General features: G+C 36.1%; 1 protein-coding gene across 2 annotated transcripts in view; it reads left to right on the plus strand.

Moving 5' to 3' along the window:
* ankib1b (ankyrin repeat and IBR domain containing 1b) overlaps nucleotides 1–16,865 on the plus strand; it is a 36,450-nt gene extending 19,585 nt beyond the window's left edge. For both annotated transcript variants that reach the window (XM_048152117.1, XM_048152116.1), the window contains 12 exons: nucleotides 1,628–1,794; nucleotides 2,319–2,407; nucleotides 2,533–2,663; nucleotides 3,729–3,863; nucleotides 4,100–4,186; nucleotides 4,886–4,952; nucleotides 5,195–5,340; nucleotides 5,429–5,607; nucleotides 8,016–8,067; nucleotides 9,938–10,049; nucleotides 13,170–13,213; nucleotides 13,315–16,865. In XM_048152117.1, coding sequence (XP_048008074.1) covers nucleotides 1,628–1,794; nucleotides 2,319–2,407; nucleotides 2,533–2,663; nucleotides 3,729–3,863; nucleotides 4,100–4,186; nucleotides 4,886–4,952; nucleotides 5,195–5,340; nucleotides 5,429–5,607; nucleotides 8,016–8,067; nucleotides 9,938–10,049; nucleotides 13,170–13,213; nucleotides 13,315–14,103 — 1,998 coding nt within the window. In that variant the 3' untranslated portion in view covers nucleotides 14,104–16,865. The remainder of the gene's footprint in view (nucleotides 1–1,627; nucleotides 1,795–2,318; nucleotides 2,408–2,532; nucleotides 2,664–3,728; nucleotides 3,864–4,099; nucleotides 4,187–4,885; nucleotides 4,953–5,194; nucleotides 5,341–5,428; nucleotides 5,608–8,015; nucleotides 8,068–9,937; nucleotides 10,050–13,169; nucleotides 13,214–13,314) is intronic.
* Nucleotides 16,866–17,454: the final 589 nt, after the last annotated feature.

The raw sequence follows: 17,454 nt of genomic DNA on the forward strand, positions 1-17,454 counted from the left end.
ACATAACACACTACATAAAAATCATCTCAATATAAACAGCTCAGTATAAAATAAGAAATAAGAAACAATAGATGTATAGCCAGCAGGTGTAAATTCTAATGTTGACAGACATTAGAATAAACCATTTCTTCACATGAACTCTAAATAATTGATATGTATCTAGTTCTCTTATAGTTGCTGGGATAGCGTTCCATTGCCGTGCAGCTTTAACAGAGAAAGCAGACTGACTAAAATTACTCTGCCGGAGTGGTATAATGCAATCTCCTCTTAACGCACCTCTTGTGGAGCGATAAGCAGTTGTTCTGATGGTAACTAATTGACTAAGAGGGGAAGAAGTTAAACCATAGATAATCTTATACATCAGACACACATTGGCATAGTTAATCATATTTTCCCAACTCAGCAAATTATATTTTTTCAATATTGTACAATGATGAAAATATACAGATTTCTTATCAAGAATTTTGAGTGTATGTTTATATAAAGCCTCTAATGGTTTTAGAGTCACTGAACTTGCCTAAGACCAGGTTGTTAGACAATAAATAATATGAGGAATAACCATAGAGTGCATAAACATCTTAGCAGCCTCTAGTGACATACAATCTCTAGTAAGCCTAAAATTATAAAGATTGAACTTAACCTGCTTACAGACCTTTTTTACCTGAGCTTAGAATCAATCAATACTCCAAGGTATTTATATTGAGAAACTACCTGCAGCCTCACCCCAGACACAAAAACATCTGGCTCATTACTAATACTGTTTGACTTAGAAAAAAACATACTGATTTAGACACATTTAGTTGTAAACAATTTTCCTTTAACCATGCTGATACGTTAGCCATAGAATTTGTAAGTTCATTAGTTCATTCTTCTACATAAAATTATTTTTCAACTTTTTTTTACTCCAATTCATCTTTGAAATATAATTATTTACACAGTTACTGTCGTAACTTGTTTTCATGACAAATTTATATTATAAAAATATATTAAATAATTTTGATTATTTAGGTAAAGTAAATGTAATGAATATAAGCTAATATAGTGCATATATTTAGTGAAATGCTCCCCTCTAGAGTTAATTTCTCTAGTGAACTAACATGCTGTGGACACTAAATGACTTGCCTGAGGTAAATGTAATGCTGCATGAGATCTTATTCTTAAGATGTTTTATTGATATCTTTCCACGGTTGAAACACTGGTTGAGAGATTACACGTAAACATATTTATGCATAGATCATCTGTTCTTCTTCCCATTGTGTCGGTTAGCAAACAGCATTGCATTACCGCGCGCACCACCTTCTGGATTGAAGTGTGGATTGCCTGAGACTGACAGTATTCATTGTCCGTATCGAGTCCGTATTCCGTATTCGGGATGAAATACATGTACCGTTACACCCCATATATATATATATATATATATATATATATATATATATATACTAATTACTCATACAAGAAATATTTGACTGCTCAATGCTTTATTTGACCAATTGGAATCAGAGAATTGCAGATATCCATGTAATAGATGGATAAGGAATTGTTTTATGTTTTAAATCCCTCCCTTACTTGATTTCTCCTCTGTTCTTCCCCGACTCTTCTTTTTACTGTTTTTCTTCTTCTCTCTCAGGCATTTGTGGAGAATAATCCTGCCATCCGGTGGTGCCCGCGGGCTGGCTGTGATAGAGCGGTGCGATTGGCCGGGCAGGGACCAGGTGGCAGTACCTCTGACCCGCTCAGTTTTCCTCGCCTCCAGGCCCCTGCGGTGGACTGTGGAAAAGGCCATCTCTTCTGCTGGTCAGTGCCAGTCATTGATACAAATCTCTCAAGCCATAGAACCAGAAGAGAAAATTTATGATTCTGAACAAAAACTCCAGTTCACTTGAACATGATTTATAGGGCTCGTATTCAAGAATGTGTGTTTGTATGTATGTTCTGCTCATAGTCGTCTCAGCCGATGCAGCTGGCTGAGTTTCTCTTCCCCACAGCTCTGGTCCTTATGTCCCCTACACACAAACACATAGACACATACACACACCCACATAGTGGGTTCATATCTCATCACTGCTTGTGCCAGATCTGAGCATTATATTTGAGTCAAAACACCCCCCTCCATTTTTCATACACAAAAATTTAATCTGTCTGAGTGAATATGGATTGAATCTATGGAAGGGCATTCCCTAGGCTGAAGCTGTCATATTTATCCCTAAAAAGCCATTCCACCAACAACTCAAATGCATAGAACAGAAATAAGATATTCACTTGAAATGGAATTTCCCTCATACTTAGGCCTGACATCATGTTGGTGTTTCTCCTCACAGGGAGTGCCAAGGAGAGGCCCATGAACCATGTGACTGCCAAACTTGGAAGATGTGGCTTCAGAAAGTCTCTGACATGAAACCAGAAGAGCGTGAGCATGTTTTCCTGCATACTTTGCAGTAACCACTTAGATCAATTTTCTGAAGTGCTGTTCCTACCTGTCCAGAAATGGTTTTGGACTTCAAGGATCTTTATTTCTGTCTTTTTCCATTTCAGTGGCAGGTGTAAGTGAGGCGTATGAAGATGCTGCCAACTGCCTGTGGTTACTCACCAACTCCAAATCTTGTGCCAACTGCAAATCTCCCATTCAGAAGAATGAGGGCTGTAACCACATGCAGTGTGCCAAGGTTATTTGCGTAATAACAATAATAGGATTTATTTATATACCAGGTTAAGTATGGGGCGGAGGCATGGAGTTTTTCAGAGGTGTAGAGTGCAGGCTTGACAGGAGAGTTGGTGTGAACTTTGGAAGTGAACGAGGGGTCAAACATGATACCAAGGAAGTTTGAAAGGGATTGTCAAAAGCTTAAATCAATATGGCCCACTTAGTTTTAATTCTGCTTTTTTATTTAAGAAACTTATCTGTGCCACAGACCAAAATGAGTGGAAGGGTGTGTATCAGAGCAGGTGGTGAAATAAATCTCATCAGCCATTATGGCTGGTGATTTGACAGATAGAAAGTTTCTAGATTATGAAAAGGAGAGGGCCAAGAATAGAACCTTGGGGGACACCTTGACTGGGGTGTCATGTTTCTCAGTAGAGATGAAATATTATCTTCCTGGAGGAAGTAAACCAGATGAGAATTCTGCAGACATGGCTGTGAGCCAAGAAAAGTGTAAATTAAGACCAAAAAAGTAGAACTTTGGATGAAAAACTGGAATTGAAAAAAAAAAATTGGGAAGGGTCTATAAGGATTGTTTGAAACCATTGAATGTAAGCTTTGCCCCTTATAATTATGGTCTATCATATTATATCATAAGTGAATGTTATTGTAAAGATTAAGAATTGTTTCAACTTCTGCCTCTGCAACCCCGGGTTGACGTTAAATCATTTTTAAGAATAATCGATGAGGAAATCTTGATAAATTCCTTTGATTAAAGAGTAAGAAATGCGTATGTATGCCTTAGGATGTAATGCTTTACTGTAAATTCATTCTCGATCATCCTGCAACAAGGTTACTAAACAGAGAAAGACTTGGAAATACTAGCACTCCAAAAATAAAAAGTGAGAGAGATAGTTTCCTAGCAACACACATAATCCCTGCTGTCAGAATCCCACAACTCCCAGTGTGCCTCATGCTAGACTGATAAATGCATTTGCTTGTGACGTAATAAAAGTAGACTTAATGGTTTGTTTTAGCATAGGTGTTATTAGTAAAGAATGTTTGTGTGACTGTTTGTGTGTCTGTACAGTGCAAGTATGATTTCTGCTGGATCTGTCTGGAAGAATGGAAAAAACACAGTTCCTCTACTGGAGGATACTACCGTTGCACACGCTATGAGGTCATTCAGCAGGTGGAGGAGCAGTCTAAAGAGATGACTGTTGAGGTACACATCGTTTACTCGTGGTGCTCATGTTTTATAAATTAGTTCTATACATTTAAAGCACCACACAGATGTAAAGGTGTACATTTATACATTTATTAAACATTAAAATATTTATAGTAGAGCTTTTAATACTGAAGAAAGATAAAGATCTCTCTAATGAGTATGCCTGCACTTTTACACACACCTAAATATATATATATATTTATATATATATATATATTTTTTTTTTTTTGCAGGCAGAGAAGAAACACAAGAACTTCCAGGAATTAGATCGCTTCATGCACTATTACACACGCTTTAAGAACCACGAGCACAGCTACCAGGTAAAAGTCTACAAAGATCAGCCTGATTTTTTACATACGATCTTCGACTAAACGTAATTAGGTCTGGTTCACAATGCAGCTTAGTCTGGCCAAGTACCACCTTGACTGGAAGAGACCATCTGAATGGCATATTAAGTGAATACACATTGTTTATCAAAAAAAGATAACACCATAATAATAGACTGGTGTGCAACTTAAGCCACTTTTCCACCGAAATTACCCAGAATAATTTGTCCCAGGAGCTTTTTTCCTAGGAACCCCCCTCCCTCCCCCCCTCGTGAGCAGGGACTTTCTGTGGGGAAAATTTTTACCCGAAACTTCATTTAGACCCTTGTTCCTGTGTTTGAAACACACAGAGTACCACCCCAAAGTCCCTAGTTTCCTGGGGAAAGTTCCTGCGGTGGAATTGCTGCTTTTCTCAACACTAGTTTTATCAAAGCATTACCTTTTAATCATGACTTTTTGGTGACCGGTTAAAGATCCTACGTATCCTTACTCAAGGATATTGCATAAAGCCGGCCAATCAGATTAGAGCTTGCCAGATCATGAAAGTTCTTTGCGGTTTTGTGTGGAATATGCATCATATGGTCAATGAGCAGAATTTTGGCAGTCCGTGGACTGACATTAGATGTGACTTGAGAGGCAAATGGTCTTTAAAACAATGTATCTTATATTAATCTATATTACCCTGTCCTACAGCTTGAAGAACGCCTGCTTAAGACGGCCAAAGACAAGATGGAACAACTGAGCAAAGTTCTGAGTGGAAGTAAGATGCAAAACCACACTTGTATAATGTTAATAAATTATTTCCAAGCCATGTTAATGCATGGTCAACTTTGTGTCCTTTCCCTTTGTTAAAATTTACAGACTGGAAGTACTGTGTAGAGAATATAACTTATTTCTTCATTCTGACAGCGATTCCCTCTACATTTAGCTGCAGTTCAAGTTTAATACATGGTGTTGTAAATTATATTTTAACTCCTGTATTGTATTACTGTGTTGTTGCAGGAGAAGGAGGCCCTCCAGACACTACTTTCATTGAAGATGCAGTGCACGAACTACTTAAAACTCGTCGTATTCTCAAGTGCTCTTACCCTTACGGGTTCTTTCTGGAGCCCAAAAGCACAAAAAAGGAAATATTTGAACTTATGCAGGTTAGTAACACAGATGCTGATCTTATGACATGCTTAACATGTGCGTTCTGAGTTCGTGACAATGCAGTACTCTTATTTTTCTTATTAGACTGACTTGGAAATGGTGACTGAAGATCTTGCACAGAAAGTCAACCGGCCTTACCTCCGCACACCTCGTCATAAGATAATCCGCGCCGCCTGCCTGGTGCAGCAAAAGAGGCAGGAGTTTCTGGCATCTGTGGCAAGAGGTGTGGCCCCCAACGATTCACCTGAAGCCCCTCGACGCAGGTAAGATCCTCTTCCCCAGTGACAAGCTTCTTAAAATAGTTTAAAGTTAACATAACTGCATTTGCTACCAAGAATGGCAAGATTTTAGAAAGGCTGATTAGGCTGCATTGCCTGCAATGACTAAATAGCTTTTTGGCTATCGGTTAACATCCTGTTTGTGCCGCACATATCTATATGTATGGCCTAGGTGATGTCAGATTAAAAAGGCAAGTCGTTTCAAGAAAGCTAATACTTCATGGTCAATGAGTCAATGATATGTTGCTAATTTTTTGTCCAGGTCTATTATTAATTTATTTTAAAAACACTTAAAAATAACATACAATTACTTAAATACACCTCTTCTATGATTTACATGTTTTTTAATAAACTTTAACTTTTTTTTTTTTTTTTTTAGCATTTTTTTATTTATTTTTTAGCTCAAGTTGAGGCAGTTTTGTAAATTAAATATTTAAAAATCTTTTGTCCACCAAATTAATGCCGTATGATGCAACCAGCATAGATATGGAAGAGGATTAGGGCCAAGCAATAATAAAAAAATAAAACCATCTCGAGATTAAAGTTGTTAAATTTTGAGAAAAATTTTTTTAAATTTCGAGAAAAAAGTCGAGATAAAATGTTGAGAATAAACTCGTTAAATTACGAGAAAAAAAACAGTTAAATTTCGAGAAAAAAGTCGAGATAAAATGTTGAGAATAAAGTCATTAAATTATGAGAAAAAGTCGTTAAATTATGAGAGCAAATTCGTTAAATTATGAGAAAAATGCCGTTAAATTTCGAGAAAAAAGTCGAGATAAAATGTTGAGAATAAACTCGTTAAATTACGAGAAAAAAACCCGTTAAATTTCGAGAAAAAAGTCGGGATAAAATGTTGAGAATAAAGTCATTAAATTACGAGAAAAAGTTGTTAAATTATGAGAACAAATTCGTTAAATTATGAGAAAAATGGCGTTACATTTCGAGAAAAAGTCGAGATGAAATGTTAAGAATAAAGTCATTAAATTATGAGAAAAAAGTTGTTAAATTATGAGAACAAATTCGTTAAATTATGAGAAAAATGTCGTTAAATTTCGAGAAAAAAGTCGAGATAAAATGTTGAGAATAAACTCGTTAAATTACGAGGAAAAAAACCCGTTAAATTTAGAGAAAAAAGTCGGGATAAAATGTTGAGAATAAAGTCATTAAATTACGAGAAAAAGTCGTTAAATTATGAGAGCAAATTCGTTAAATTATGAGAAAAATGCCGTTAAATTTCAAGAAAAAAGTCGAGATAAAATGTTGAGAATAAACTCGTTAAATTACGAGAAAAAAACCCGTTAAATTTCGAGAAAAAAGTTGAGATAAAATGTTGAGAATAAAGTCATTAAATTACGAGAAAAAGTTGTTAAATTATGAGAACAAATTTGTTAAATTATGAGAAAAATGGCGTTAAATTTCGAGAAAAAAGTCGAGATGAAATGTTAAGAATAAAGTCATTAAATTATGAGAAAAAAGTTGTTAAATTATGAGAACAAATTCGTTAAATTATGAGAAAAATGTCATTAAATTTCGAGAAAAAGTCGAGATAAAATGTTGAGAATAAACTCGTTAAATTACGAGAAAAAAAAACTTTAAATTTCGAGAAAAAAGTCGGGATAAAATGTTGAGAATAAAGTCATTAAATTACGAGAAAAAGTCGTGAAATTATGAGAACAAATTCGTTAAATTATGAGAAAAATGGCGTTAAATTTCGAGAAAAAAGTCGAGATGAAATGTTAAGAATAAAGTCATTAAATTATGAGAAAAAAGTCGTTAAATTACGAGAACAAATTCGTTAAATTACGAATTTGTTCTCATAATTTAACGACTTTTTTCTCGTAATTTAATGACTTTATTCTCATAATTTAATGACTTTATTCTCAACATTTTATTTCGACTTTTTTCTCGAAATTTAACGACTTTAATTTTGAGATAGTTTTATTTTTTTTATTATTGCTTGGCCCTAATCCTCTTCCGTACATAGAGGACAAAACCAAAATGGGAACCTTGAAAAATATATTTGATACATTTTTTTTTTTTAAATAATAAAGATGTAGATTTGTTGGTCATACCACATTTGTGGAGTCTTTAAATTTAAACTTTATAAACTTTCAAATTTGAAAATGAAATAAGTTTTTAAAAACCATATGAAACCAACATAAAAACAGTGTACATTTCTAAGAACTTACCGTGTGTGTTTTAAACTAGATTTTTAAAAGACATGGCAAACACAATTCTGTGAAATGAAAGAAAATAGGGTCAATTTTGATTATGTATTGTATTTCAGCACTAGTATTGTACTTCCTATGAGCTGCTTTTCCTTTTGTAACACAACAACACCTGCAGCCTAAAAATGTAATGGAACTTAATTCTTTTTTTGTTTGCGTTTACAGTTTTGCTGGTGGAACATGGGACTGGGAGTACTTGGGTTTCGCCTCTCCCGAGGTAACTGTTTTGTTTTGAGACTTTGGCCATAGTTTGTGAAAGAGTGTCTTTGTTAAATGTATATTTGCGGCCAACTTATTTGGTGTGGGGTGCCTGAAGTTTTGCCAGAGTGCTTACCGGCCTATAGAACAAGATGTAGTCCTGTTGCTGCAGTTGTGAATGTGTAAGTAATGTGCAGTTAAACAGTGTATCGCTATTTTGTTCTGATCTAAAGATCCAGAGGAATCATGCCTTTCTCGGGGGAATTGATCCGAGAGAGCACTGTCAATATACAGGAAGCCATCCGCAGGTATTAAAGAATCCTCATTAGACCCCATCTCAGGAACGGCTAAACGAACAGTGGAATGGCACCTGTCATGAACACCCCATCACTTATGTCATTGTCAGCTTTTATTTGGTCGCATGTTTTCTTTTTTCTGTTCATACTCTATTGTCGCTGTTTATATTTTTCAGACGATTGCTGTGCACTTCAGATTAAGCATTCCGATGCTGTTTTAACATCATCTGGAAACCGAGATCTTTTTCTTTTCTATTCATATATCCTGACATGGTCTTCTAAAAGATGCCTTTGGTCTTGTAACTTCAAAAGGCAGTTTCCTGCTTTTACTTTGACTATGCCATGAAAGGTCATGAATTATGCGTTTTTGCAGACATTCCAAGGTGAACCAGGTCACCATTTCAGTCTGTATTCCTGGTTGCTGCTCTTCTTTTGAAATCATGTATGCAGGCTTTGGTGCAGTTTCATTTTGCTCTGGATTTATGGCTTGTAGAAAGAGGAATGATAGTGATGCACTTTATTCAACTTTTTTATTATTGATGCTTGAGCGTTACCTCTCAGGAATGTTTTTTTTTTTGTTTGTTTGTTTTGAGTTTGCTACCGTTGTTGCATGCTTATTGCATTCAGCTTCAGTTTGATTTAGATTTGTCGAACTATGGTGAAAATAAATTTGGAAGAAGTGCAGTATAGATCATTTATGATTGGTGATTAAATCTTAAATAGATTATACTAACGTACACTGAAATGCCATGTCTTGTTGGTTTTGTAGTAAATTTCATACGGCGTGTCAGACTGTTTGGATATGTACATGATTTGGGGAGCTTAAAAGATTAGTTCTCCAAAAAATGAAAATTCTGGCATCATTTACTCTCCCTCATGTCAGTCCAAACTTGTTTGTCTCATTATTTTCATAGAATACAAGAGGAAAAACCTTTAGTAATGCTGGTCACTCTTTTCCATTCAGTTAAAATGAATGAGACTGGAGCTTTCAAGGACACAAAACACCATAAAAATATTATAAAAGTAGTCCTTATGATTATATTATACACTATCTGGCCAAAAAGTTGCTGTTTGGATTTTAATAGGCAAATACTTAATCTATGAATGGATTATGAATATGGCCATGATATATCTTAATACATGGTTGTTTAAGAAATGAAAAGCTACACATTATTATATTATATTATATTATATTATATTATATTATATTATATTATATTATATTATATTATATTATATTATATTATATATAATTCTGAAGCCATATGATAGCTTTGTGTAATTTTTGTACATTATTAAAAATGATCCTCACAGGTTTTAAACAACATGGTTAGTAATAATGACAGGATTAAATTTTTTTTGGTTGAACCATTCCTATGAAAGGCTTTTTTATTTCTTCAAAATGTCTAACTGTTATTCTGAAATGATAGTGCCAAAAGCCCTGAACATTGATGATGCCACACAACAGAATTCCTGTAGAGAGGTGTAGTGTTCTTCTGAGAGTCTGACTTTTATTCACAGGGTCCAGTGGGAATGCTGGTATACCTCTTGAAGCAGCTTTGAAATGGGTTTGTGTGTGGTTTTGTGTTGTAGGAGTATGCCGAATTCCAGTACAGGCGCAGACACAGGCAACGCAGGAGAGGAGACATGGCCAGCCTCCGCAGCAACACACCCGACCCTGATGACCCGAACCACAGCACTTTAGGTGCGTTTTGTGAACACATTCTCATTTTAGAGCCCATATTTGGTCCCACATGTATGCATTTGGTGCTCCATAGTTCAAGCAGCTGCAAGTTCAGTTTCAAGATTTTTTGCAGTTCTTTGCACACTAAGCTCTGCAAAAAAATGCCACACTAACAACAGTTTCTATACAGTAAATCTGACTGAATCCAAATTGTTTAAGCAGTTTGTATCCGAAGTTTGTGCTCCATTCTGTGTTGATTAATGATCATTTGGATGTGATTCACATCATGTATAGGGTTTGTAATCCCTTTAGAAAAACAAGTACACTTTCTTTTTAAAAGTGAACTTAAGTGTGTTGAAATGAAAGTGTACTCTCTTCAAGTACACTTAAGTGGTCTTTTATATTATTAAAATTATAATATTATAAAATATACTTTTAAGATTTGAAGTACACTACAAGTGCACATTCAATACAATTAAGCACATTTTTTTGTTGCAAAGGATAGTTCAAATAAAGTATGTTACATGCACTTTAAAAGTTTGATTTCATTAGAAATTTGGACTAACAGACCTAGATAATGTAGCTCAGCTTCATCCATCATGTATACACTATAATCGGACTACAATTAGTCCTCGGTCCTGTGCACTTGCAATGCACCACCGCTGTCTTTCAGAGCATGTATTTAATATTTCAAATATTTGATTGTCAATTAGGGTTGTCACGATACCAAAAATTCCGGTAAGCAGTACCAATACCAGTACAATTTTGCAGTTCTCAATACCAGTTTTGGTACCAGAGCAAAAACGGTTGAAACTATCTTATTTAACTATTTGAAAATAAAATATTAATTTAAATGTTTATTTTTGATGATGATAATAATAATAATAAGTAAATATATTACATTTAAAGGTGCCCTCGAATGAAAAATTGAATTTATCTTGGCATAGTTAAATAACAAGAGTTCAGTACATGGAAATGACATACAGTGAGCCTCAAACTCCATTGTTTCCTCCTTCTTATATAAATCTCATTTGTTTAAAAGACCTCCGAAGAACAGGCGAATCTCAACATAACACCGAATGTTACGTAACAGTGTTACCCCCAATATTTGCATATGCCAGCCCACGTTTCCAACATTATAAAAGGCATTAGACAAGGGCAGCCAGTATTAACGTCTGGATGTGCACAACCAAATCATCAGACTAGGTAAGCATGCAAGAACAATAGCGAAAAATGGCAGATGGAGCAATAATAACTGACATGATCCATGATAACATGATATTTTTAGTGTTAATTGTAAACTGTCTTTCTAAATGTTTCATTAGCATGTTGCTAATGTACTGTTAAATGTGGTTAAAGTTACCATCGGTTATTACTGTATTCAGAGACAAGAGCCGTCGCCATTTTCATTTTTAAATACTTTAAGTCTGTATAATGCATAAACACAACAATTACCCGTTAGCCACGGAGCACTATCAAACTCATTCAAAATCAGAAGTAAACAATATAACAGTATACAATACTCACATAATCCAACGCATGCATGCCGCATGCATGACGAACACTTTGTAAAGATCCATTTTGAGGGTTATATTAGCTGTGTAAACTTTGTTAAGGCACTGTTTAAGGCAAGCGCGAGCTCTGTGGGCGGAGAGCACGGGATTTAAAGGGGCTGCAGCATAAAATCGGCGCATTTATAATGATGCCCCAAAATAGGCAGTTAAAAAAATTAATAAAAAAAATCTATGGGGTATTTTGAGCTGAAACTTCACAGACACATTCAGGGGACACCTTAGACTTATATTACATCTTTTAAAAACATAATCTAGGGCACCTTTAAACAACATGTAGCCTTCAAATGTTTATAAGTAAACAATGTTTATAAAAAGATCAAGTGAAAAATTAGATAAGAATCTATTTTCACATAGTATCAGATTGTTTTGTCCTGTCTGTTGCTATAGTTATGTCACTGTCAGTCATTGCAGTTTTGGATTCGGTTATGCATTTAAATACCATTGTATATCCAGAGACTTTGCAGTGTACTGAGCAGCATGAAAAACAAAACTTTTATTCCAATTGTATATAGGTTATAAACAGTAAGCGAGCAAAGAGCACTTCCTTTATAATCACTGAAGTTGTCAATAACGTTCAGAGCCTGCTCACTGAGATCTACACTCTTCCGAAAACTCCCGCTGTAATCAAAAAACATGTCTACACGGCATAATGAATCTCTTATTTACATTGTTTACACTTTGTTGGTAATAATGAAAGGATTCACAAGCATGTAGAACCTTTAAGTGTGTGGTGATTCTGAACTCTAAAGCAGTGTTAAGCGTATTCTGGCTAACTTAAAGCTGCTGTCCGTAACTTTTTCTGTGTTCAAAATTTACAAAAATTATATAATGAGAATGTACAACATGAATCCATTTTCCAAACCGTGTTTTTGTCTTACCCTGAATCATTATGGTACTCTTATAATAAGTGTTTACATTCGGACTATTTCAGACCGGACTGGTAGGACCCGCCGCAGAGTATCACAGTAACTGCGTGACTCGCCATAGACATACACGGAGAGAAGTAGCTCCGGCTACAATGTTCTTCCGCAAGACGCGTGCAGTTCTGTTTTTTAACCGCTAGAGGGCCAAAAATCGTGGACTGCAGCTTTAAACACCTCTGATTGGCCATTGAGTTCATGCCCTCAACAGCTTGGCTGTGATTGGCTACAATGATCCTTCAAAAACAAATTGTAAATAGAAACCTTTGCCGCTTCTTTGTCGTCACATTTTTAAAATTTCAGTATTGACTTTGTTCCTAACGTCAATTATTTGTAATATATTTCTGAATAGACAGACTGGAGCTCGACTGCACAAAATCCCACTGTAGATTATAATCCTTATACTCAAGGTCACACTGCCGATTTATAATTTATGGCCATTATCAAAGGAAATATGTTGTATCTCTGTTGTAATCACTGCAAATCACACCATCCCAGCATTTTTCTCACCACCCCCCTTGATATCAATGATTTCACAGTGAGTGGGTGTCCTTAGAGTTATTCCTTGGTATGCAAAATGAAGAAAAAGTAGAACTGCACTAGCCAACTAACTAAACAAATGATTTTCTGTTTGTCTTGTATTACAGACACACAAGAAATTGGTGGTGGTCAGAGACAGGGTCTACCCATGGTGAGTTGAGATCATTTTAATGGAGGTTCTGTGATAGAATGTCACAGGTGTTTATCTGAGAATCCTCAGCTGACAGTAACTTCTGATGTTTTACCCTACAGCCTCACAGTTCCCTGGATGAGGATGATCCGAATATCCTCTTGGCCATCCAGCTGTCCCTGCAGGAGTCTGGGATGACTGCAGGCATTGCTGGCGTTGATGCTCAAGAAATCCTTGCTAATGAAGCATCTCTGGGGGCCATCGGAACATCCCTGCCCACACGGCTGGACCCGGTGCTGTGCGGGATAGATGTGCCCCGTGCTGCCCTGAGCAGCTCTGAGCTGCTAGAGGTGGGTGACAGCCTAAAGAAGCTGGGTAATATCAGTGGCCAGAATGTCCCTCTACGTTTCGACAATCTCAACAATCCTTCCCGTGAGTCTGCAGAGGATCCCTTCCAAGCTCCTTCGGGACGTATGGACACCTCTGATTTCGGTTCAGACAACGCCAACCTTCTAGGCAACATCATGGCTTGGTTTCACGACATGAATCCGCAGAATATCAGTTTGGTTCCTTCAGCCGGTGCAACTCACCAGGAATTCGCCGCTCAGTCGGCGAGGATGATGTCAGAGCAGACTGAATGCGCCATTCCACAGTGGACAACAGGGGGCGATAGAGAGGCGGAGCACGAGTTTGACTCCGGTATCGTCGCGGGAGAGCGTGAGCCTGTCAGGCCGACACAGCTGGACCTAGTAGGTCTTGATATGTGTCCGGTACCTCCTTCATCCATTGAGTTGGGCGAAACTCCGAGCGGTTCAAACCCGTGTCACTCCGATACTCCAAAATGTGACTCCGACCCCGACCAGCCTAGCAGTAGCTCCTCTGAATGGGAGGGTCAAGTACACCTCGTATGAAAGATTGACTTCACCCACTAGTTAAGCCACTTATCTGATGAAGTAGCTGCCGGATTCCAAACCCGAGGAACAAGATTAATCCTGACGAGAAGCTTTGTATTGTCAGATATGTAGAAATTGAAACCGAGATATGTAAAGAGGTCGCTTTTGAGTACTCATTCAGTACTCGTGTGTTTTAGGCCTTTGTGCTTACGAGGCATGTGTTCTTTGCTCACTAAAAACTCTTTCCGATCCTGGAGTGTTAAACACTTTGAAAAGAGTCAGCAACTGAACCAGAAAGAGATATGAAGACGAGGCGGGAAGTGAGGTAGCCAGAAAAATCTACTGTATAGAACAGGATGGTATTCGGTGCGAGTTCCTGTTCTTCTGATTAAAAAGGATGTAAAAGATACTGTAGGTGCCAAAAACACTGGCTTGTACACGCCGTGTGGACGGTGTGCTGATCGTGCCTGCTGCTGAGGGCCTAGTCGCCCTGTTGAGTACACTATCCTTCCTTTAAACTAGACCTGTAGTATCAGAGAAGTACACATCAGCATCACACTCACAAGAGTTGTGAGGCTGATTATCACAGAAACTAAAAGAACAGTAATTCTAGTTGCAGTCAACAACTTCTTTTTCGATCAAACGTAATCGCTGTAATCCGTCATTGGTTAATTAGAACGGAAAGTACTCGGTTCAGGACTGCCGCACCGGCTCTAGAAATCGTTTTCTCTTTGCAACTTATCACAGTGCCTTTTCTGTGAAACTTCTCTTTATTTATAGCCGCTCTCTTGCGCTCAGAGCCCAGAGTGTGGGAAGTTCCAATACACATTCTACTTGTACTTTCAGGTGGCGATTAAGCAAACTGAGCTCAATGTTTTCTAAAAGACATTTTTATATATGTTCGGTTCCTTTCGCATGCCTCTGGCCCCTTCCCCCAGGGTGTTTTTAAAGCAATTATTTAAAAACAAAAAAGCGAAAGAATGAATAAACACATTTGTGGATTATATCCATCTGTATTTAATGACATACTAAACGTGTGTTAAGATGCGATATCCACATGGAAACAATGTGTAAAAATCAAATTCTCAGATTTAAAATGTCGGATAAAAATCCATAGATGTGGTCCAAGTGCATCTCTGATAGAAAATTATGAATATGTTTATTTTTTCAAGATGCACCACTTTTCAAAACCATGTTTTCTCCTCAGAATATCTAAGGTCTCGTCTATGGATCTTTCGGTAGAGGCAGACGCATCTCAATGTGGTGGCCAGAAGCTGTTTTAGCTGCAGATTTACAGTACATTTCTACACACGGTGGTGGTTACCCACAATTACGATTTTTTTTTTTTTTTTTTTACGATTAATTTAACTGTGGTATTTCTCTACAATAAATTATGGAAATGATTTTCTATTTATTTAAAATTGAATGTCCTTAAAAATGAATAAAGATAAAGTTGATAACAACGAAAAAAAAGCAAAAACAAATGAGCGCCAGTACATTTCTACACACGGTGGAGCTTACCCACAATTACAATTTTTTTTTTTTTACGATTAATTTAACTGTGGTATTTCTCTACAATAAATTATGGAAATGATTTTCTATTTATTTGAAATTGAATGTCCTTAAAAATGAAGATAAAGTTGATAACGAAAAAAAAAAGCAAAAACAAATGAGCGCATATATATATATATATATATATATATATATATATATATATATATATATATATATATATATATATATATATATATATATATATATATATATATATATATTTTGTGTATATATCAAACTGTAATAACACAGTGCCACTTTTCAATATCTGATTATTATTTAAAATGCGAATGCTGAGATAATTGTTAAAAGCCATTCAAACAAATTAACAGAATGTTTTTTTTTATTTGCTTTCCTTTTCTTGCGAACACCTGGCCAACTTATCAACAGACGAAACTATCATTTCAGCTAAATCACAACAGCACTGAGTTTTAAGCTCTTCAGTCAGAAAAATTGCACAAAATTAGCTCACATTTCAGCCTTGGAATAACCCATTTTAGCTCATAGGTTTGCCGTTATATTGGCGGTTTTAGCTGTGGGTTTGATCGAGCAGGCGCCTGATGCTTTATTGTGGGCTTGATGTCATAAGTATGTTGAATCTGACCTTATGTCCTAATGCAGTATTGCATTGCATAAAACTTTACACAAAGTGAAAATGAAGGCAAACCTGTTCGCAAAGTGTTTTTTGGAATCATTCCATTCGTTTGGAGGAGTGCAAACATAATTTTTTTCTGTATGTACAGTATGTATGTGTGATCAGAATCAGTTAAACTCACTAAATTGCAGTATTTTTTCGGACTAATGTATGTCGCCAAAGGTGGAGGTGGAGCTGATGTCTGTTCAAATGAAGCATATGGTAGATTTTGAACCTCTGCCCAAACATGACAAAAAAGTGAATGACAAAAGTTGTTCTGTATGTGACAGTATGCTGTGCATTAAGTAATTATAATAAAAATAGATCACGTTTTCTTGACAAAAGACCTTTCAAGTGTCAAGGCTATTGTTTGGGGGAGGGGGGTGGCTATTATTTGTGGGGCAAGTAAAGCACATTTTGTAACCCATTACAGATTTTATATTGTTAAACATCTAATCCTTGAAATGGTATTTGCACTTTCATAATCTTTACTTGATACATTCCCAATTTATATGGAAAATACAAATGTGTGATGTTTGGCCAATGAATTGGACCGATTTGAGTGTGAATCTTAATAAAGTTGCTAAGACAAGTTCAGTTGTAAAAGTGGTAGTATTCTTTGAACATAACCTACAGTGAAAGCCCAGGTGCAAAATCAACATGCAGAGAAAAAATGAACAACTACTGTTATTATTACCTTATTATTATTATTATTATCTCAGACTTGCCTTCAGATTAGATTTTTTTTGTATTTAATAATAACATTTACTTAATATTTGTGATCTATATTTTAATTTCCATCATAATAATGATGATATTTGTGTTAAATTATAAAATGTATGGTTTATAGCACAAATATTAAGGAACTATTATTATTATTATTTAAGTAAACGATTTTTGATGCATGAAGTGGAAGCAAATAACCACCTGACGTGAAGCGGAGAGCGATTGCCTCCACGGAGTGCATTTAAATTGTTTTAACGCGTTAAAAATATTTAACACAGCATCCTTTTCTTTCTGCCAGCGCCGCATTGTGTTCTCTTTCCTCGATCCATTCGCCACAGGGCCCGGTGCTGTTGTATTGCCCTAAGGACAGCCCTGGTATCAATGATATTATATATATCATTGATACCATATATATATAGGCTATATATAAATATATACATACATACACACACACT

Source organism: Megalobrama amblycephala, linkage group LG13 (genome assembly GCF_018812025.1).
Source record: "Megalobrama amblycephala isolate DHTTF-2021 linkage group LG13, ASM1881202v1, whole genome shotgun sequence".
Classification (NCBI taxonomy): domain Eukaryota; kingdom Metazoa; phylum Chordata; class Actinopteri; order Cypriniformes; family Xenocyprididae; genus Megalobrama; species Megalobrama amblycephala.